The 23,654-nt window shown below is 36.3% G+C and overlaps 1 protein-coding gene across 1 annotated transcript in view; it reads right to left on the bottom strand.

Moving 5' to 3' along the window:
- MTTP (microsomal triglyceride transfer protein) overlaps positions 1–18,132 on the bottom strand; it is a 173,616-nt gene extending 155,484 nt beyond the window's left edge. The window contains exon 1 of the mRNA XM_053703476.1: positions 17,983–18,132. Within this exon, the coding sequence (XP_053559451.1) occupies positions 17,983–18,046 (64 nt within the window). The 5' untranslated portion in view covers positions 18,047–18,132. The remainder of the gene's footprint in view (positions 1–17,982) is intronic.
- Positions 18,133–23,654: the final 5,522 nt, after the last annotated feature.

The following is a 23,654-nucleotide window of genomic DNA, read 5'->3' as shown; positions in this document are numbered from 1 at the left end:
TAAATACACAAAAAACTTCACTGAGTACCTTTAAAGGGACAGTCAAAATCACACTTTCATAATTTAGATAAATAGGCAGTTTTACTTCAATTATCAAATTGTCTTTTTATATTCACACTTTCTACGGCACCAGCTAGACTTCACAGAGTATACGTATCTGAGTCCTCTGTGATTGGCTCACAAGAGGATACAGGGGACAACAATTTGAAGTACATTTTGAAATTTGTCATAAAACAATCCCCTACTCGCTTAAAATTCATTGTAAGTGCTATTGGATTGCTTTTCGTTATTAATTTATTGATTATGCAATGCTACTGTATTTAAAGGTAATTTAATGACAAAAAGAAAGAGAATCGCTAAGTAAACCTTAAAAGACCAATCTGACATGTTTCGTAAAAAATCTAAATACTTAGCCATAGGAATCCATTGTAAGAGCAGACATCGAAGTAATGTTATTATTAATTTGTTCAAGTATATCTGTAATTAATTAAATGATCAGAAAATATTCAGTCAGGTGGAACATATTCAGAAACATGTTACTCTGTCTATATAGGTAGATAAAGACATAAAGATAGATACATGATAGATAGATAGATAGATAGATAGATAGATAGATAGATAGACAGACAGATAGATAGATAGATAGATAGATAGATAGATAGATAGATAAAAGATATATAGATGACAGATAGATTAGATAGATAGATAGATAGATAGATAGATAGATAGATAGATAGATAAATAGAAATAGATAGACAGATGATAGATAGATAGATAGATAGATAGATAGATAGATAGATAGATAGATAGATAGATAGATAGATGATAGATAGATAAATAAAATATATATAGATGATATATAGATAGATAGATTAGATAGATAGATAGATAGATAGATAGATAGATAGGTAGATAAACGATAAATAGATACATAATATATAGATTGATAGATAGATGATAGATAGATAGATAGATAGATAGATAGATAGATAGATAGATAGAATAAATAAGGATAAATATATTTATTTCATGTATTTTTTTTTATTTAGGAATTCTTTAGACATACGTTACATTGTCTTTTTTTAAATATTTCTTTATCATGACTTTATATAAACTTTTAAACTGTTTATTTAGATAGGATTAAGCATCTTTTCTGAACAGACAATCAGCTCTGTAGTCTAAACTTAAGTTAAGATTTATTATATCTTGTACCTTGCTCAGTCAATCATTAGCCATCAAAGTTGATTACCTAGAATGACCATGGAGGTTTCCATTTTGTCAAACATGTTCAATACTCTTGTATACTGAAGTGAAATAAAAAAGCTTAATAAGACTGCCAATACTGTCTGAATAGCTAGACACTTACAGGAAGTAAATAGCAGTAAATATTTAACAATTTCTGCACACAGGGAATTGACAAATACTTTTACTAGAATAGCCCCTGTTGACATGTAGTCCGTGCACAATGCAAGAGAAAATTACTGGTAATGATATGCTATTTTGAATCTAATGTCTTAGGGCCAGATTACAAGTGGTGCACTATTTAGCGATTTTGCTCGAACATAAACTTGGCTAGAAGTAAGATTTTTGCGCGTGTCAAGTGTGCACAAGCAAAACCCAAAGTGCCCATACCAAATATTGCAACTGCGTTAACATATTCTTCCCATAGAAGACAACGGAAAGCGCAGAAGAAAAAAAACTTAACACATATCGCTTGCGTGCTAACCCGACAGAAGTTATATTTCACATTCCAATGTTCTTCACATACAGGATAATGTCATTTGTATTTTAAATAAATATATATATATATATATATATATATATATATATATATATATGTATATACCTATACCTGTATATCTATTCCTATAGATATATTGGTATAGATATCTTTTTTACAATAACATTATCACATATATAAAGAAATATATATTTAACCCCTTAATGACCAGTGCCGTACCCTGTACGATGTTGGTCGTTATGCCCTTAAGGACCAGCGACGTACCCTGTATGTCACTGCAGTCCTGGGCTTCTCTCTGCCACAATCTGACTCAAAATAGTGAGATTGCGCTATTTATGCATGTCCAACGAGTGGGGCACTGCAGAAATAGATTTGCAGAGTTGGTGATGCGGAGAGGACCACTCTGTGGTCCTCTCTGCATCGCACAGTGGTGGTGCCGATTGTTTGTGGGTGGGAGTGTAATAAGGGAGGCGGGTGGGTGGCCCATGCCTGGAGGAGGCGGGAGGAGGGCGGAAGTGGGTGGGACCGCTACACCACGCAACACGTTAGGGGAAAAAAAAGTGCCGGTTACAGTGGGAAGTGAGGGGGAAGGAGGAAGGAGGGAGGAAGGGCAATGAGGGGGATCCTATGTGGGTTCCATATAGGGAAAGGGATCTGGGAGGGGGAGGGGGGAGGGAAATGAGGGGGGGGGGCAGCTACACAACAGAAAAAAGGGTATTTTAATATTTATTTATTTTTAAATGCCTAATGATCTACAAACTGGGTACTGGTAGACACTAGACAGCTGCCAGTACCTAAGATGGCAGCAAATAGGTAGAGGGGGCAGGCTTAAAGAGGGATCAGGGAGGTTGGGGGGTAAGGGGGGATAATATACTGCAGAAAACCTAAGAAAAAAGCAGCTTTTATGTTATTACTGGCAGACTTTCTGCCAGTACTTAAGATGGGGGTGACCTTTGGGGGGTGGGAGGGAAGAGAGCTATTTAAGAGGGATCAGGGAGGGATCAGGGGGTGGGATGTGTCATGTGGGAGGCTGATCTCTACAGTAAAGCTAAAATTAACCCTACAAGCTACCTAATTAACCCCTTCACTGCTGGGCATAATACAAGCAGCATTTAGCGGCCTTCTAATTACCAAAAAGCAATGCCAAAACCATATATGTCTGCTGAACAAAGGGGCTCCAAGAGAAGCATAATAACAATAATTGCACAAGCTGTTTGTAAATAATTTCAGTGAGAAACCTAAAATTTTGAAAAAGTTTACTATTTTTTTTATTTGATCGCATTTGGAGGTGAAATGGTGGCATGAAATATACCAAAATTGGCCTAGATCAATACTTTAGGTTGTATACTAAAAAAAATATATAGTTTTGATAGGTAAATATAAAAAAGGCTCTATTCCTGTTTAAATGTAATGATGGCAAAAATGCTTTGATCTTTTGGGGAAGTTTTTGTCTGAAATGCCCGGTACTTAAAGTGAAAGTAAATTTTTTAGTTCTCTCACAACGTTATGGATTCTGGTTCTTGCATAGACTCTAGTCGCTAAGTTAGTTTTTTCACCACATGTACCTAGATTTATAGATTTTATATTATGTAGTGCTTCCCTTTCCATCACTTCCTCCGCCCCCCGCTCGTTTTCTGCTTCGTTGGTCTTTGACGTGAGAGCGGTCCCACATGCTCTGCGCGTCTCTATCCATGCTCGCTCTCCAATGATGAACATTTTTTGCGCATGCGCAATGGTACAGTTCTCCCGATCTTCTTGAGATGCGCTGACGTCACTTTGAGCATTTTCTTTTGAAGTTGATATGCGCATGCGGATATTGTGAACGCGCATCGGATCAGAGATTAAATTTACGGATAGCCGCATGCGCATAGCAACATGTGGGTGTAAAAATTTAATTTTCAGACGCTCATGGGGGACCAATCAGATTGATCCATTGCTTGTTCGTCACAAGGATGAGAGAAGGGTTTTTTGATGTGGGCAGATGATAGGAGACAAATTTTGACGGCTTTCAGGTTGATAAACTGGTCAAATATTTATTTATAGAGGAAATGATGAATGAATGTTATATTAATAATAAAAGACACAAGTTTACTTTCACTTTAAGGGGTTAATAATATTTTTTTCTATGTGAAGAACATAGGAATGTAAATATGAGTATTGCGCTTCACATTTTGCAATTTAGGTCTAACGTGGTGTCAGTTTAGAGCATATAAAGAATTGCTAACCTCAATGCACATTATTGAAATATTAAATATATTAAATTATTTTTATATTAAATATAAAATATTTTTATAATTTTATAAAAATGATTATTAATTATTATACATACTGCAAAAAAATCCATAGAGTAAATTAATATTTTTCTCAATTTTTTTGTGCTAACCCATCACGCTAGACCTAAATCACAAAACGAGAAGTACAATAATTTATATTTATATGATTAATTTTATCAGATAGTGTTTATATGAGTGTAACTGCAATTTTGAATGTATTTATGTTGTGTTTAGTGCAACTTTTTTAACGCACTACCCTTTACGCAAGGGTTTCTGTTGCGCTAACTCAACAAGCATAAAATTTAATTGTGCTCTTGCAATCACGTTTACTATCAACTTGTAATACACTTGCATTTCCAACACACGTAAAAAGTCGATATTGCTTTAGCGCAACAGTTAGCGTGCAACTTGTAATCTAGCCCCTTTTCACTTAGATTCTATCTGAAAATGTGAGGGATCCTGTGATCAGGATATTCAAGTATGAGAATAGCATAAAGGGGAACATTGTGGTAAAGAGGTATTTAGGTGGGTCCTTTAGGTTTAATAAGGAGCTTGGGTGAGGTGTTATGTAAAAGGGTCACATAGATGTTGGTGGGTTTGCAATGGCCAAGGGGGATCTTTAATGGAATATAATGTAAGGGTATTCCTTAGGTTAGGCACTCTGCAATGGGAAGGGAAGGTAGGGGGACTGCTGTGATACTTTTATCTTTCCACTATTGTTTGCCTATAACTATGTGTTTAACCCATGCAGAGTTAAAAACATACTTAAAGTCAGCTACAGAGATCAGCAATGCACTGGGACCTAGCTGAACACATCTGGTGAGCCAATGACAAAATATATATGTGTTGCCACCAATCACCAGCTAGGTCAAAGAAGTGCATTGCTGCTTCTGAGAATATATAAATATGGTTTACAACAAATATAAATAGAGGACAAAATTTGATAGAAAAAAATGGAAAAGTCTCTAAAAATTGCATGCTTGATCTGAATCATGTGTTCTCCTAGGTTCCTTTAAGTGTAATTCATAGCCTATAATGCACTATAAAAATATCTGCTAATCAGGGGCAAAACTACTGGGGATGCAGAGGTCGCGACTACGAACGGGCCCTGGGCCCAGCTGCCTTCAGCACAAACTTAGCTATAGATCTCATTGGCGGCTTTGGAGTGCACAATGGCTCCTGACTGCACGTGTATTCTCTGCAAAGGCTAAAAAATTCCTGAGCACTTGATTGATTGACTGCCTTCTCAGGATTTCCCATTAGCTCTCTGCACTCTGACATCACCAAGGGAAGCAGCCACTATCCATTGTGGCACTAGGGAGAACTTAACCCTGTGAAAGACACAAGGCTTTAATTCTCAGTGAATTTTAAAATGGTAAAGTGTTAACAAGTTGTTACTAATTAATTAATTAGCCTAATTTATACCATAATTTCCTTTGTTTTATACTGCCCTATACATTCATTGCCTTCAAAATTGTACTTGCGGCATATCTTGTGAAATATTAATATTGCAGAAGCCATATGTGTGGGTGCACATAGGTGACTGTGGGTCCTTGTAAATGTCTATGACAGCTCCATTTCTCACCTTGCATAGCATCTAGTCCATGGTGTCTCCATTCTTAAGATAAACTGGATAACAACATGCCATTCATAGAATGTATTTAAAGGGACAGTCAACACTAAAATTGTTATTGTTTAAAAAGATAGATAACACCTTTACTAACCATTCCCCAGCTTTGCACACCCAATATTGTTATATTAATATACTTTATAACATTTAAACCTCTAAATTTCTGCCTGTTTCTAAGCCACTACAGATAATCTCTTATGATTTTTTATTTGCTTTTCACAACAGGAGACTGCTAGTTCATGTGGAGCATATAGATAACATTGTGCTTACATCCGTTGAGTTATTTAAGAATCAGCACAACACAGCACTAAAATGCAAGTCAATAGATAATAAAAACAAAGTCATGTGATCAGGGGGTTGTCAGAAGAGGCTTAGATACAGGGTAATCACAAAGGTAAAAAGTATATAACAGTATATAACTGTGTTGGTTATGCAAAACTGGGGAATGGGTAATAAAGAGATTATCTATATTTTTAAACAAAACAATTATGGTGTAGACTGTCCCTTTAAAAAGTGTGTGCAAATGAACACTTCACATGAATTCACTTATAAAGTGTAATGTAGAGTAGCCCTAGGTGGGAGACACCAAACGTCATGATTCAGATAGAGCATGTCATTTTAAACAACTTTCCACTTTACTTATATTATCTAATTTGCTTTGTTCACATGGTATCCTTTGTTGAAAAGCATACCTAGGTAGGCTCAGGAGCATCAATGCAGGACTGGGAGGTAGCTGCTGATATGTGGCCACACACACACATGCACACATATATATTGTGATTGACCCACCTGATGTGTTAAACTAACTCCCAGTGGTGCATTGCTGCTCCTTCAACAAAGGATATCAAAAGACTGAAGCAAATTTGTTAATACAAGAGTCCCTTTAAGTTAGAGTACCCAGAGAAAGTGTTATCTACAGAAAGTGTCTCTATGCAAAGAGGAATGAAATAATTATATAAGCATTGGTATGACTGAAATAGGTCAGAAATGGAACTAGCTTAAAATCTCATAAAGTATGGTATTTCCAATACAATGAAAAAAGTGCATACAAATCCAGTGCATTCACAGGTGTAGTCCAAAACCATTTTCCCTCTTGACAGGTTAAATGCTACTGAATTTTTAGCACAGGTTAAATGCTACTGAATTTTTAGCACAGGTTAAATGCTACTGAATTTTTAGCACAGGTTAAATGCTACTGAATTTTTAGCACAGGTTAAATGCTACTGAATTTTTAGCACAGGTTAAATGCTGCTGAATTTTTAGCACAGGTTAAATGCTACTGAATTTTTAGCACAGGTTAAATGCTGCTGAATTTTTAGCACAGGTTAAATGCTAATGAATTTTTAGCACAGGTTAAATGCTAATGAATTTTTAGCACAGGTTAAATGCTAATGAATTTTTAGCACAGGTTAAATGCTACTGAATTTTTAGCACAGGTTAAATGCTACTGAATTTTTAGCACAGGTTAAATGCTACTGAATTTTTAGCACAGGTTAAATGCTAATGAATTTTTAGCACAGGTTAAATGCTAATGAATTTTTAGCACAGGTTAAATGCTACTGAATTTTTAGCACAGGTTAAATGCTAATGAATTTTTAGCACAGGTTAAATGCTAATGAATTTTTAGCACAGGTTAAATGCTACTGAATTTTTAGCACAGGTTAAATGCTAATGAATTTTTAGCACAGGTTAAATGCTACTGAATTTTTAGCACAGGTTAAATGCTACTGAATTTTTAGCACAGGTTAAATGCTGCTGAATGTTCAGCACAGGTTAAATACCTGAATTTTCACTTGTGCACAGTGAGGTCACCAATACGCTTTTACTGTTTCCAGTCCTGTTCCAGAAGAGCCAATCCATTGCTGATTAAATTTTAAATTTGCTTTTTCGGGCAGCATATTGTACGCATATTGCACACAAAACATAATGGCCCAGATTACAAGTGGAGTCCAATTTAATGCTCTTGCTCAAGCGTTAACTGTGCTAGAAGTAAGCTTTTTGCGAGCGTCGGGTTACACTCATATAAGTTGAAAGTAAACTGTTTTCACTCGCGCGCTAACCCGATGAGTGCAAATAGCCAAAATTACAATATAGTGTGCGCGATAACCTATTCCCCTATAGGAGTCAATGGGGAAAAAAATGTATATACATATATTAACACATAAATATATAAGCATATACATATATATATTTAGACTGAACACCCAGTTCCCATAAACTGCAATGTAAAGGCACTTTTCAATGAGGTTTTTTTTCTAATACCCCATTCTCGCCAACTTTACCACCAAAATACTGCATAGTGCAGTTATTTTATATTTTTTTTTAAAAAGATTCTATCTTTATTTTTTAATAAAATACACGACTTAATTTTATAAGCACTTATTGCTACCACAAGCTCGTGGGTAGTAAAGCGTTATCTATCTTTTAAACAATAAAAAAGAAAAAGAAAGTAGACTGTCCCTTTAAGAAACCTAAGAACATTGCTGGAGTTTATCTTTATGGATAATTTCTTGGAATCCTTAACGAATCTTACTGAAACTTTAGAACCTAAGGAAAAGCTACAGAATTTAAAAATTATTCTTCACTAAATGATCCCTACAATTTCATAAATGATGCAGTTCTTTCTTTAAGAATGAATTATCCAAAAAATAAGCATTGTTATCAGTTGTATTGTCCAAAGATGTCTTGTCATATTGGTGCAATACATACAAAGCATATAGATTATTTCCTGGCAATAGCTAGTGGGAGAGCAATAGTTGTATTTTTTAAATTCACATAGCCTATATTTTATAGCATGAAGGTTCTCAATAACATATTAATGTGATGTACATCTGTAAAGAAACAATAAACTAAAACATTAAACTTTCATGTTTCATATAGAACATATAATATAAACAAATAATACAATTTACTTCAATTATCAGGCGCACAGCCTTTTTTATGTGCTCAGTTTCGGAGCCCCGGATACTACTGAGTCTGTGTAAGAGTTCACAACAAATACGTATATGAGTCTGTGATTGGATGACAGCTGTAACATAATACAAGGGACAGGATAATTAAAGAAAACTTTGAAATTTTTCTTTAAAAAATATCACTGCCCATTTGAAATTCGAAGAAGGTGTAACTGTATTGTCTTTTTATTATTCATTTATTGATGGTCCAACTCTGTTGTATTTAATGGCCCTTTATGTGACATTTAAGTACATTTTATTTTCAATGATATACTTCCATTTCAACTGGTAAATGTACAGTTGACTTTATTAACCCATAGTGGACCAGATTACGAGTGGCACGCTGACTGTTTCGCACAAGCATTTTCGGGTTTATCACAGCTGTTTTCGGTAGGAGCGCTCGTAATACACGTTGAAAATAAATGTGTGAGTGTAGTCACAATTTACGCTAGAATAATTACCGCAGCCTCAGGGCTCTGGTTAACTGTTACGCAAAACAGAAAAGTGTCACAAAACACATCAAAAATACATTGAAAAGTACAGTTACACTCATAACAAAACTATCAGATAAAATTATAAAAAAATATATTGCACAAAAAAGTTATAAGATCTCAAAGATATAACGACCGCAAAGGGCTTTAACATAGAAATACATACATTAGATGAAAACATGTTAAAGCATATTTATGTAATATTCATTTTTAATAATGTGGTATACTGTGTATTTACTGTAAATTTCTCACATTCCAATGTTCTGCACATAACAGAATATGTTCTATGTATTTTTAAATAGATATTCCTATATAAATCTGTATTTATATATATATATATAAAACAAAAAAAAACATGAGCTATATATAGAAATATGTATTTATGAATAAATAGAACATATTCTGCTAAGTGAAGAACATTGGAATGTGAAATAATACGATTTTCATATTGGACACACATGAGAAAATGCGATCGGGTTTGCACGCGAGTAGTATGTTAGTTTTTTCCTCCCACTTTCCACGCTCTATTGAAGTATTTGGGGGAATACGTTAACATGGTCACAATATTCTAACTTCGGCTTCAAGCACAATTAACACACGAGCTGGAGCGATTAATATCGATCCACTCGTAACTATCCCAGTATCGTTTTTTGTTTAATCTTACTGAATATGTCTAGCTACAGGATGAGCCAGTAACAGCAGGTCTTTTAATGTTTAGACTGAACCTGCCTGATGTTACATTTTTCTAGCTGATTGGTCATACTTATCTAGATACTACAATATAAGCAGGATTCCTAACCTTCAAATTAAGCTTGATAAACCAATAAAGGAAAGCAATAAAATAGTCATATAAAATAGCAATTGATAGTGAGTTATAGAGATCTGGTGCTCCTTAATTGGATCAGACAGGGCTGCATTTGCTAAAGAGAGGCAATGTTCACAATGCCAACCTTTGGATTTTTGTTCCTACTGACTATCATCATCTTTAATATTAATGCAGTGTTACAGTATCACATTTAGGCTGGCAATCTGCCAATGTATGACATAGCTAGGATAACGTTAATTATTTTTAAATCTATTTAAAGGGACATGAAACCCAATTTTTTTCTTTTGTGAGTTAGGAAGAGCATGCAATTTTAAACAAGTTTCTAATTTACTTCTATTATATAATTTGCTTCATTCTCTTGATATCCTTTGCTGAAAAGCATATCTAGATAGGCTCAGTAGCTGCTGATTGGTGGCTGCACATAGATGCCTTGTGTGATTGGCTGACCCATTTGTATTGCTATTTCTTCAACAATGGATATCTAAAGAATGATGCAAATTAGATAATAGAAGTAAATTGGAATGCTGTTTAAAGTTGTATTCTCTATCTGAATCATGCAAGAAAAATGTTTCGGTTTAGTGTCCCTTTAACTACAGGTAAGAAAAACATTGAATTAACTTACTTATGAAAGTACAGCAATAAGATCTGTTAAAATGTGTTTTTTGTGAGGAAGAAAAAACTTTGTAAATTTAAATTAATAAAATTAAAAAATGCATGTTGTATTATCCATCTGCCTATTGGTGGGGAAACGCAAGGCTCCAAAAGCAAAAAAAAGAGCTTTATTTGGCGACAGAAAACCATTTTGTTAAAAATGATCAAATTAAACAGAAGTTAGAAGAATTCAGAATCATGTTCATCGTCCTCTATGTTATATCAGTGTCTCATTTAAATACATGGTAGTAAATTCAAATTAATGACTGTGGGTATAAATCATTAATATGTTAAAAAAAAAAAGTGTAGCTGTTATGCTTAAATTTTCTACATACAGTTTTTAGTGCTTGAAAATGAACCACCATAGATGCTCATCACACACTAGTTCCTGGCCTATCCTCAAGGCAAAATAACATGGCAGGTTATCTGAGCCTGAATACAGAAAGATGCCTGTTTAAGTTATCCTTATATCCTGTGTGACTCGGGGATGAGGAATGAGAATGACTGCCATAGAATAATAATCGCTTAGATTTAGAGTTTTGTAGGTAAAGACCCGTGTAGCTAACGCCGCTTTTTTTCCCAACGCACCCTTAAGACAACGCTGGTATTTAGAGTTGTCTGAGGGGCTGCGTTAGGCTCCAAAAAGGGTGCGTTGAGCCGAATGTACAGCCACTTCAACCCTCAATACCAGCGTTGCTTACGGTAGCGGTAAGCAGCTAAAATGTGCTCATGCACAATATCCCCATAGGAAAGAATGGGGCAGTTTGTGCTGAAAAAAAACCTAACACCTCCAAAGAAGCAGCGTTCAGCTCCTAACGCAGCCCCATTGTTTCCTATGGGGAAACACTTTCTAAGTCTGCACCTAACACCCTAACATGAACCCCGAGTCTAAGCACCCCTAACCTTACACTTATTAACCCCTAATCTGCCGCCCCCGCTATCACTGACACCTGCATTATATTATTAAACCCTAATCTGCCGCTCCATACACCGCCGCAACCTACATTATACCTATGTACCCCTAATATGAAGCCCCTAACATCGCCGACCCCTATATTATATTTATTAACCCCTAATCTGCCCCCCCAACGTCGCCGCTACCTTACCTACACTTATTAACCCCTAATCTGCCGACCGGACCTCTCCGCTACTCTAATAAAGTTATTAACCCCTAAACCGCCGCACTCCCGCCTCAAAAACCCTATAATAAATAGTATTAACCCCTAATCTGCCCTCCCTAACATCGCCGCCACCTAACTTCAAGTATTAACCCCTAATCTGCCCCTTAATCTAACAAAATAAATTAAATATTATTAACTAAAGTATTCCTATTTAAATCTAAATAATACCTGTAAAAAAAACCCTAATATAGCTACAATATAACGAATAATTATATTGTAGCTATTTTAGGATTTATATTTATTTTATAGGCAACTTTGTATTTATTTTAACTAGGTACAATAGCTATTAAATAGTTATTTACTATTTAATAGCTACCTAGTTAAAATAATTACAAAATTACCTGTAAAATAAATCATAACCTAAGTTACAATTAAACCTAACACTACACTATCAATAAATAAATTAAATCAATTAACTACAAGTACCTACAATTACCTACAATTAAATAAACTAAACTAAATTACAAAAAAAAACCCCACTAAATTACAAAAAATAAAAAAAGATTACAAGAATTTTAAGCTAATTACACCTACTCTAAGCCCCCTAATAAAATAAAAAAGCCCCCCAAAATAAAAAATTTCCCTACCCTAATCTAAATTAAAAAAGTTGGCTCTATTACCAGCCCTTAAAAGGGCTTTTTGCGGGGCATGCCCCAAAGAAATCAGCTCTTTTGCCTGTAAAAAAAACACAATACCACCCCCCAACATTATAACCCACCACCCACATACCCCTACTCTAACCCAAACCCCCCTTAAAAAAACCTAACACTACCCCCTGAAGATCTCCCTACCTTGAGTCGTGTTCACCCAGCCGGGCACCAATAGACCAAAAGAGGACATCCGGAGCGGCAGAAGTCTTCATCCTATCCGGGCAGAAGAGGACATCCGGACCGGTAGACATCTTCATCCAAGCGGCATCTTCTATCTTCATCCATCCGGAGCGGAGCCATCTTCTTCCAGCCGACGCGGATCCATCCTTCTTCCACGACGCCTACTCGCCAAATGAAGGTTCCTTTAAATGACATCATCCAAGATGGCATCCCTCGAATTCCGATTGGCTGATAGGATTCTATCAGCCAATCGGAATTAAGGTAGGAAAAATCTGCCAATCAGCCAATCAGATAGAGCTCGCATTCTATTGGCTGATCCTAACAGCCAATAGAATGCAAGCTCAATCTGATTGGCTGATTGGATCATGATCAGTCGTGATCCTGACCGCCCAGTAATGCCCCCGGCCGCCTATCTCTGCCCACACACACACACTGCCATACTACCTTCACATTACTGACTACTTCCATAGACATCAGCATACCTGCCTTTGACACCCTTTGCATGCTGGAACCATCTGGGGGCAATTCTCAATCAGTCAGAATTCTCTAGCTAACTGGATTGCATGATTTTTTTTTGTTAAATAATATTCTCAAATAATTCAAAACTCCCCACTATACCCAATTTATTTCACACTGTTCAAATGCACCTGTGTCACAAAGACTTCCCCTATACATTGCATGGGAGCTAGTCTGTATTCCAATCAATCAAAACACTATTCTGTATTCAAAAACACAATGAAGTTGATCACAATTCTTTAGTAATTATTTATCTACAAACAAAACCCATAGGCTTCTAGTTATGAAGCCGTCAACCGCAAATATGCTGGAATTCCGCAGCGTATTTGTGGCAAGGCTGATTCGCTGTAGTTATCAAGCCCTACAGCCCGGCAAAAGTAGAATCTAGTGACGTAACATACGATCCGCCGGACTCAGTCCGACACAGATCGATGGTTACTTCACTACGGAAGTTCTGAACGCAAGTTCGGCACAATCTGACTACTTTTGCTAGTTATCAAAGAACAACCAGGTAGGCTCGCCACTATTCCGGGCCAGCGTACCTGGTTTTCAATCTGCTGCCCTGGAGGCGGCGGATCCCATAGGAATCAATGGGAGTCTGATAGCAGCGAGAGCTCATGTTCGCTGCTGCCTGATATCCCATTAATTCCTATGGGAAGTGTCTGCACCTAACACCCTAACATGTACCCCATGTCTAAACACCCCTAATCTGTCCCTCCTACACCACCGCCGCATACATTATACTTATTAACGCCTAAACCGGCACTCCGGGACCCTGCCGCCACTATAATAAATATATGAACCCCTAAACCGCCGCTCCCGGACCCCGCCGCAACTATAATAAATATATGAACCCCTAAACCTCCGCTCCCGGACCCCGCAGCAACTATAATAAATATATGAGCCCCTAAACCGCTGCTCCCAGACCCCGACGCAAATAAATTAATTGTTTAACCCCTAAACCACCGCACCCGGAGCCCTCCGCCACCTACATTACATTTATTAACCCCTATCCTGTCCCCCCTACACCGCCGCCACCTACATTACATTGATTAACCCCTAATCTACCCCCCTACACTGCCGCCACTATATTAAATGAATTAACCCCTAAACCTAAGTCTAACCCTAACACCACCCTAACTTAAATATTATTTAAATTAATCTAAATAAATATTCCTATAATTAACTACATTATTCCTATTTAAAACTAAATACTTACCTGTAAAAAATACCCCAAGATAGCTACAATATAACTAATAGTTACATTGTAGCTAGCTTAGGGTTTATTTTTATTTTACAGGTAACTTTGTATTTATTTTAACTAGGTACAATAGCTATTAAATAGTTATTAACTATTTAATAGCTACCTAGCTAAAATAACTACAAAATTACCTGTAAAATAAATCCTAACCTAAGTTACAATTACACCTAACACTACACTATCATTAAATAAATTAAATTAATTAACTACAATTACCTAACATTAAATAAAAATTAACTAAAAATAACTAAAGTACAAAAAAAAAAAAAAACGAAATTACAGAAAATAAAAAAATATTACAAGAAGTTTAATCTAATTACACCTAATCTAAGCCCCCTAATAAAATAAAAAAGCCCCCCAAAATAATACAATTCCCTACCCTAAACTAAATTACAAATAGCCCTTAAAAGGGCCTTTTGCGGGGCATTGCCCCAAAGTAATCAGCTCTTTTACCAGCCCTTAAAAGGGCTTTTTGCTTGGCATTGCCCCAAAGTAATCAGCTCTTTTACCTGTAAAAAAAATAAATACAATACCCCCCCCAACATTACAACCTACCACCCACACACCCCTACTCTAAAACCCACCTAATCTCCCCTTAAAAAAACCTAACACTACCCCCTTGAAGATCACCCTACCTTGAGCCGTCTTCACCCAGCCGGGACAAGCGGTCATCCGATCTGTCCAGAAGTCTTCATCGAATCCGGGCAGAAGAGGTCCTCCAAGCGGTAGATGTCTTCATCCAAGCGGCATCTTCTATCTTCAATCAACCGGAGCGGAGCCATCTTGAATCCAGTCGACGCGGAGCCATCCTCTTCTTCCGATGTCCTAACACTGAATGAAGGTTCCTTTAAATGACGTTATCCAAGATGGCGTCCCTCGAATTCCGATTGGCTGATAGGATTCTATCAGCCAATCGGAATTAAAGTAGGAAAAATCCAATTGGCTGATGTAATCAGCCAATCGGATTGAAGTTCAATCCGATTGGCTGATTGGATCAGCCAATAGAATGCGAGGTCAATTAACTTTTTAGTTAATTTTATTTAATGTAAGGTAATTGTAGTTAATTAATTTAATTTATTTAATGATAGTGTAGTGTTAGGTGTAATTGTAACTTAGGTTAGGATTTATTTTACAGGTAATTTTGTAGTTATTTTAGCTAGGTAGCTATTAAATAGTTAATAACTATTTAATAGCTATTGTACCTAGTTAAAATAAATACAAAGTTGCCTGTAAAATAAAAATAAACCCTAAAATAGCTACAATGTAATTATTAATTATATTGTAGCTATCTTAGGGTTTATTTTACAGGTAAGTATTTAGTTTTAAATAGGAATAATGTAGTTAATTATAGGAATATTTATTTAGATTAATTTAAATAATATTCAATGAGCAGCGAGATCGATGACTGTCAGTGAACAACAGTCCGCTGCTCATCGCACCGTACTTGGTGCGCGGCTTCTTGACAGCTTTCTTGATAACTTTGGCGAACGTATTCAGGTCCGTGGCGGCGATGTTAGGCGAGCTTAGGCAAGCGTATTGGGCCGGCGAATGCAGGTAAATATGGAGCTTCATAACTAGAGGCCATAGACTTTTAATTGGGAATTGTGTAGAAAAATCATTTGACTTATTTCAAGGTGCCTTTTTTTATTAATCTAGTTGCAACCCTTTTGGAGAAGGTTACTTAAAATAGGTCAACCATTTCTATACAATAGGCTCTATTCACACCTTTAAAATAACATTTCACTCACTATTGTTAAGCTTAAAACAGGAACATTTTAAAAATATTATAAAATACAGTTACAGGTTGAATAACTCAGGAATTTTATTGTAAGACATTTTGAGGGTTGTCCTTGACAATCAATACAGCTAGGGAACTTGTGCTTATCAGTCAGTGAGCGAAGATACTTCAGTATCAGCTGTGCACAAACATGAATACCTGTTTGGTTCCACAGTTTTTACCTAATCTTTTCGTCATGCCCATTAATATTATTACTCTATTTAATTTGAACATGCAACATAAGGTTATCAAAAGTACAAACTATTGACCATTTTAATATCCAATGACTGCTCAATAGAATGTTCACATTAGATTTCTTTTAAATATTACCAGAAAGAATGTCATTTTAAAACACAGATATAAGTGAATTATTTAATTGTCAGAAATATTGAGTCATCGGTATAAGACTATTTTATGCAAATATAATCTATAAGACTCATATACAAAAAAAAACAGGGAGTAGATATCTTTCTGTAATTGCACTTTCTGTGACATCACCAAATATGCAAATTAGCTTACACTATGAAATATTTATAAATTGAGAAGCCTGAGTGACATAACAAGCAAAACTTTGAAGCCAATCCCCTTAGTTTAGGATATTTTTTTTGTAAATAATGGGTACTTGGCACAACTGGCATTTCTTGTGAAGATAGCAGCTTTGAGTAGAGATACATGAGGACTACACAACATTTAGACAGTCAACATAAAAATTGTTATTGTTAAAAAAGATAGATAGTGCCTTTACTACAACCAACATGGTTATATCAATATACTGTATAACCTTTAAGTCTCTAAATTTCTGTCTGTTTCTAAGTCATTAAAGACAGCCTTTTGATCACATGCTTTTAATTATCTTTTCACAACAGGGGCGGGCTAGTTCATGTGAGCAATATAGATAACATTGAGCTCATATCCGTAGGTTCTAACAACACAGCACTTATTGGCTTAAATGCAAGTCAATAATAAATACAGTTATGTGATCAGGGGGCTGTCAGAAGATGCTTAGATACAAGATAATCACAGAGATATAAAGTGTATTAATATAATCATGTTTTCTGTGCAAAACTGGGGAATGGGTAATAAAGGGATTATCTTTCTTTTTAAATAATAAAAAAATCTGCGTTGACTGTCCCTTTAAGCAAAACTTGGTTAGCAGTGAATGTAGTTGTTGTGGTGAAACAAATATTAAAAAATACCTGTATAGTAATAATTTATTCTACATTTATGTCTACGTGTCAGTATATTTCCCTGTGAAAGCACAATAACGTTTTACAGTTTCTGTCTCCAAAGATACAAAAGGCCAATGGAGGTCACAATGCAATGATGTCATTTCCAAGCAATCACTATAGAAGGAAACCTTACAGATTCTATAACAAGCTACAAAAACAGCAATATACTAGGAATATATATATACAAATATTATATGTAGCAACAGCAAGCTTTCTAAATGATTCAAAAATATTTTAACAATAAGTATTTAAATATTATGTTGTTCATGAAAACAACAGCATCATGTTTTTTGTTAAGTATGTGGGTTTATATCTTCAGTACTTTGTAATGTTATAAGATCAGTTCCTCACATGCAAAACATAGCAAGGAAATGTATTATTTAAGCTATATAAACAACAACAAGAAAAGGGACTGTGGAATTCCACGGTCAGCATGTTTTGGAATCCTATACAGTATCAAGCTACTTACTGTTATGTATAGCACATGTAAATATAGAATAGGTTATATTATATGCTTCAAGAGAAAATGTTATTTGATAGTTCCAACTTCTGTACTAACGATACAAACAACTCTATCACTGCTAACTGACCACACACTAAAAAAGACTGTACATTATATACTTACCTTTAATTGAGGCAGAGAACGTGGAAAATACACACAGAAAAATGAATAAAGTTAAAGATATCATATTTATTTTCCTTCAATTCATAAGGCAGTATTTGTAAATTATTCTCAAAGCCTAGGAACCAGTTGCCGGTACAGGCTAAAGCACAATGTAAAAGGAGCTTTAGACAAAAGAATACTGTTTATCTAGATGTAGTAAAGGTCAGATTCCAAACTCCACACACAGGTTAAGTTGACTAAAGGTCTTTTAGCTAATAATTAAGCTAGAATTGTTTCTAGATGGTACCCATTGATTTAAGCAATTTGTATACATTATTACATGGATACTAAACAGCATGGTCATTTCATCTTCAGAAGGTAGAATCATCATACATGTATCAAAATTTACCAATAATTTAATAAACTATTGTTCCAATGCTTCAACAGTATTTATTAATGTCTTTAGCACCTTTGATAGATGTCATCTTAACATATATATTTACTATTTGTGATGCCAAAACAGATATGGAATGATGGTTTGTGTTTCTAAATGCATACATTTTATAGCCCTCTATGTTTTAATGCCACATTTTTATCGGCAGTCTTAAAAATGGATGCATTTAGAATGTTCATACAAGATGTTCAATATCAAAGAGGTAAAAAAAATACTTTTAAAAACTTTTATGATTCAAAAATGTGCAAAAATATAAAATTAAGTTTATTTTAAAATCTTGTAACGGGAGTTATTTTACAGCCCAATTTTAAATGTCTGGTACTAAACATAGTCCAAAGTGCTCTGAAAAGTACTGTAAATGGAACACAATAGGTACAAAAAGATAACTGACTAGGGTTGCCACTGCAGCCATGTTTTTCTGGACAGTTATGAGTCATACATGTTGCAGGGAGGAACATTAACCCCTTGGGGCTGAACGGCCCGTGATACCCCTGTTTCCACGCAAGCCTTCAGGCTCGCTGGAAACAGCAGTTATGAAGCAGCGGTCTTAGGACCACTTCTTCTTAACTGGTCTGCTGCCTCTGAGGCTGCGGACATCAATCCGCCCCAATCTCATATGATCGGGATGATTGACACCCCCTGCTAGTGGCCAATTGGCGCAAATCTGCAGGGGGCATTGCACTAGCATTTCACTAGAAATGCTTGTGCAATGTTAAATGCCGACAGCATTCAGCGATGTCTGGCAGATATGATATGCTACAGCGTATCATGTCCGCCAGACAAAGATAATTTGGCACTCTTGAGTCAACGTGATGTAAATCTACGTCATGTGGTACATAGCTCAGGAAGCCCATGAAGTCTCAGTTGTCTAGTTACAACCATGACTTGATGTTAGTGGGCTTCCAGCATCTGCCTTAATATGTAACAGAGCACAGAAAAGCTAGTTTAGGAGGGAGGGATGGGGGCGGGACCCTACATTATGAAACATCTGTGTTGAAGGGAGAGGGAGGTATGGGGCCTACACTATGTAAATAAATATAAGAGGAGGGAGACCCTCGCTACCGAAATATAGCAATCGCATACAGGGGGAGGTGAGGAGTGTGATTGGGATCACTACACTACAGAAAAGAAATAAAAATATTGGATGGAGGGGGTCCCGTCACTACAGAAAAAGTGTTGATCACACTACAGAAAGAAGTACAATAAATACTATAAAATAATATATGTATACAGTATGTATATATATATATATATATATATATATATTACTTTTGGACTGTTTTTTGGCAGGGGCGTATCTAAAAACACAAGGACCAGTGATAGTGGTTCCTTGTCATGTGATCACTGAAATAGGTTATTGCAGTGATCCTATGGGGTAAATATAACAACATAAATGTTCCCCCCTCTAAACTATACCCCCTTAGTTACATGAATATTTAAAAAAACTAAAGGCTAGATTACGAGTTTTGCGTTATGAGCGGCTCGCTGATAACTTGCAAGCTATTTCCACCGCTCACCTCCCTAAAGCGCTGCTATTACAGGTTTGCAAAAACCCGGCGTTAGCAGGCAATATGGCAGCGTTCAGCTCCATTGAGCTCCATACCGCACCCAAATACCAGCGCTGCTTTGAGCTGGTTTTACGTGCTCGTGCAGGATTTCCCCATAGACATCAATGGGGAGAGCCGACTAAAAAAAGCCTAACACCTGCAATAAAGGAGCATAAAGCTCCGTAATGCAACCCCATTGATTCCTATGGGGAAAGAAAAGTTATGTTTACACCCTAACATAAACCCAGAGTCTAAACACCCCTAATCTGCCTCCCCTTACATCGCCACCACCTACATTATACTTATTAATCCCTAATCTGCCGCCCCCGACACCGTCACCACCTACATTACAGTTATTATCCCCTAATCTGCCACCCCCGACACCGCCACCACCTACCTACACTTATTTACCCCTAATCTGCCGCCCCAATGTCGTCGCTTCCTACATTACACTTATTAACCCCTAATCTTCCACCCCCAACGTTGCCGCCACTATACTAAAGTTATTAACCCCTAAACCTAACCCTAAGAGGCCCATTTATCAAGCTCCATATGGAGCTTGAGGGCCCTTGTTTCTGGCGAGCCTTCAGACTCGCCAGAAGCACAAGTTATGGAGCAGCGGTTTAAAATATAACCCTCCATAACCCTCCATAAACCTGTCCGCCTGCTCTGATGAGGCGGACAGAGATCGCCACAATTCAACCCGATCGAGTACGATCGGGTTGATTGACACCCCCTGCTGGTGGCCAATTGGCTGCGAGTCTGCAGGGGGTGGCGTTGCACCAGCAGCTCACAAGAGCTGCTGGTACAATGCTGAATATGGAGAGTGTATTGCTCTCTGCATTCAGCGATGTCTGTTGGATCTGATCCGCACTGTCGAATCAGGTCCGACAGACATTTGATAAATAGGCCTCTAAGTCTAACCCTAACACCCACTAACTTTAACATAATTTAAATAAAAATTACAATTAATACCAAAATAATTCCTATTTAAAACTAAATACTTACCTTTAAAATAAAACCTAATCTAGCTACAATATAACTAATAATTACATTGTATCTATCTTAGGTTTTATTTTTATTTCACAGCTAAATTTTTGTATTTATTTTAACTAGGTAGACTAGTTAGTAAATAGTTATTAACTATTTACTAACTACCTAGTTAAAATAAATACAAACTTACCTGTAAAATAAAACCTAACCTGTCTTACACTAACACCTAACCTTACACTACAATTAAATCAATTACATTAATTAAATACAATTAACTAAATAAAAATAAAAAAAATACTAAATTACACAAAATAAACCAAGAAATGATCAAATATTTAAACTAATTACACCTAATCGAATAGCCCTATCAAAATAAAAAAGCCCCCCAAAATAAAAAAAACCTAGCCTAAACCAAACTGCCAATAGCCATTAAAAGGGCCTTTTATGGGGCATTGCCCCCAAAAAATCAGCTCTTTTACCTGTAAAAAAAAATACAAACAACCCCCCAACAGTAAAACCCACCACCCACATAACCAAACCCCCCAAATAAAATCCTATCTAAAAAAAAACCTAAGCTCTCCATTGCCCTGAAAAGGGCATTTGGATGGGCATTGCCCTTAAAAGGGTATTTAGCTCATTTTCAACACAAACCCTATGTTAAAAATAAAACCCACCCAATAAACCCTTAAAAAAACCTAACACTAACCCCCGAAGATCCACTTACAGTTTTTGAAGACCGGACATCTGTCATCAACGAAGCTGGGAGAAGTCTTCATCCAAGCGGCAAGAAGTGGTCCTCCAGGTGGCAGAAGTTTTCATCCAGACGGCATATTCTATCTTCATCCTTCCGACGCGGAGCGGCTTCATTTTCAAGACATCCGGCGCAGAGCATCCTCTTCTGTTGACGGCTACTGAAGAATGAAGGTTCCTTTAAGGAACGTCATCCAAGATGGCGTCCCTTGAATTCCGATTGGCTGATAGAATTCTATCAGCCAATCGGAATTAAAGTTGAAAAAATCCTTTTGGCTGATGCAATCAGCCAATACGATTGAGCTTCAATCCTATTGGCTGATCCAATCAGCCAATAGGATTGAGCTCGCATTCTATTGGCTGTTCCAATCAGCCAATAGAATGCAAGATCAATCCTATTGGCTGATTGGATCAGACAATAGGATTGAAGCTCAACTTTAATTCCGATTGGCTGGAGGACCACTTCTTGCAGCTTGGATGAAGACTTCTCCCGGCTTCGTTGAGGATGGATGTCCGGTCTTCATAAACTGTAAGTGGATCTTCGTGGGTTAGTGTTAGTTTTTTTTAAGGGTTCATTGGGTGGGTTTTATTTTTAGCTTAGGGTTTGGGCTGAAAAAGAGCTAAACGCCCTTTTAAGGGCAATGCCCATCCAAATGCCCTTTTCAGGGCAATTGGGAGCTTAGGTTTTTTAGATAGGATTTTATTTGGGGGGTTTGGTTGTGTGGGTGGTGGGTTTTACTGTTGGGGGGCTGTTTGTATTTTTTTTTACAGGTAAAAGAGCTGATTTCTTTGGGGCAATGTCCCGCAAAAGTCCCTTTTAAAGGCAATTGGCAGTTTAGTTTAGGCTAGGGTTTTTTTTATTTTTGGGGGGCTTTTTTATTTTGATAGGGCTATTAGATTAGTTGTAATTAGTTTAAATAATTGATCATTTCTTTTTTATTTTGTGTAATTTAGTGTTTATTTTGTTTTGTAATTTAGTTAATTGTTTTTAATAAATGTAATTGATTTAATTGTAGTGTAATATTAGGTGTTAGTGTAAGACAGGTTAGGTTTTATTTTACAGGTAAATTTTTATTTATTTTAACAAGGTAGCTAGTAAATAGTTAATAACTATTTAGTAACTAGTCTACCTAGTTAAAATAAATACAAACTTACCTGTGAAATAAAAATAAAACATAAGCTAGATACAATATAACTATTAGTTATATTATAGCTAGCTTAGGTTTTATTTTACAGGTAAGTATTTATTTAGTTTTAAATAGGAATAATTTAGGTAGTAATTTTAATTTTTATTTGGAATAAGTTAAATTATGTTAAAGTTAGTGTGTGTTAGGGTTAGGGTTACGTTAGGGTTAGATTTAGGATTAGGTTTAGGGGTTAATAACTTTAGTATAGTGGCGGCAATTTTGGGGGCAGCAGATTAGGAGTTAATAACAGTAATGTAATTTGCGGCGATGTTAAGGACAGCAGATTAGGGGTTAATAATATTTAACTAGTGTCAGCGATGCGGGAGTACGGCAGTTTAGGGGTTAATATGTTTATTATAGTCGCGGCGATGTCAAGAGCGGCAGATTAGGGGTTAATAATTTTATTTTAGTGTTTGTGATGCGGGAGGGCCTCGGTTTAGGGGTTAATAGGTAGTTTATGGGTGTAAGTGTACTTCTTAACACTTTAGTTATGAGTTTTATGGTACAGCTTTGTAGCGTAAAACCCATAACTACTGACTTTCAGTTGACGGTACGGATCTTGTAGTTAGGGGTTGTACCGCTCACTTTTTGGCCGGACAGGCAAACTCGTAATACCGGCGCTATGGAAGTCCCACTAGGACTTTTTGAAAGCTGTGGTAGTTACGTTGCATTACGGCCAAAAAAGTGTGCGGTACAGATATACCTGCAAGACTCGTAATACCAGCGGTAGTGAAAAAGAACCATAACGCTGCTTTTTCACTC

This window comes from Bombina bombina, chromosome 2 (genome assembly GCF_027579735.1).
Source record: "Bombina bombina isolate aBomBom1 chromosome 2, aBomBom1.pri, whole genome shotgun sequence".
NCBI classification, from domain to species: Eukaryota; Metazoa; Chordata; class Amphibia; order Anura; family Bombinatoridae; genus Bombina; species Bombina bombina.
Note: the sequence above shows the minus strand (reverse complement) of the source record. Positions and strands in the feature narration are given on the sequence as shown.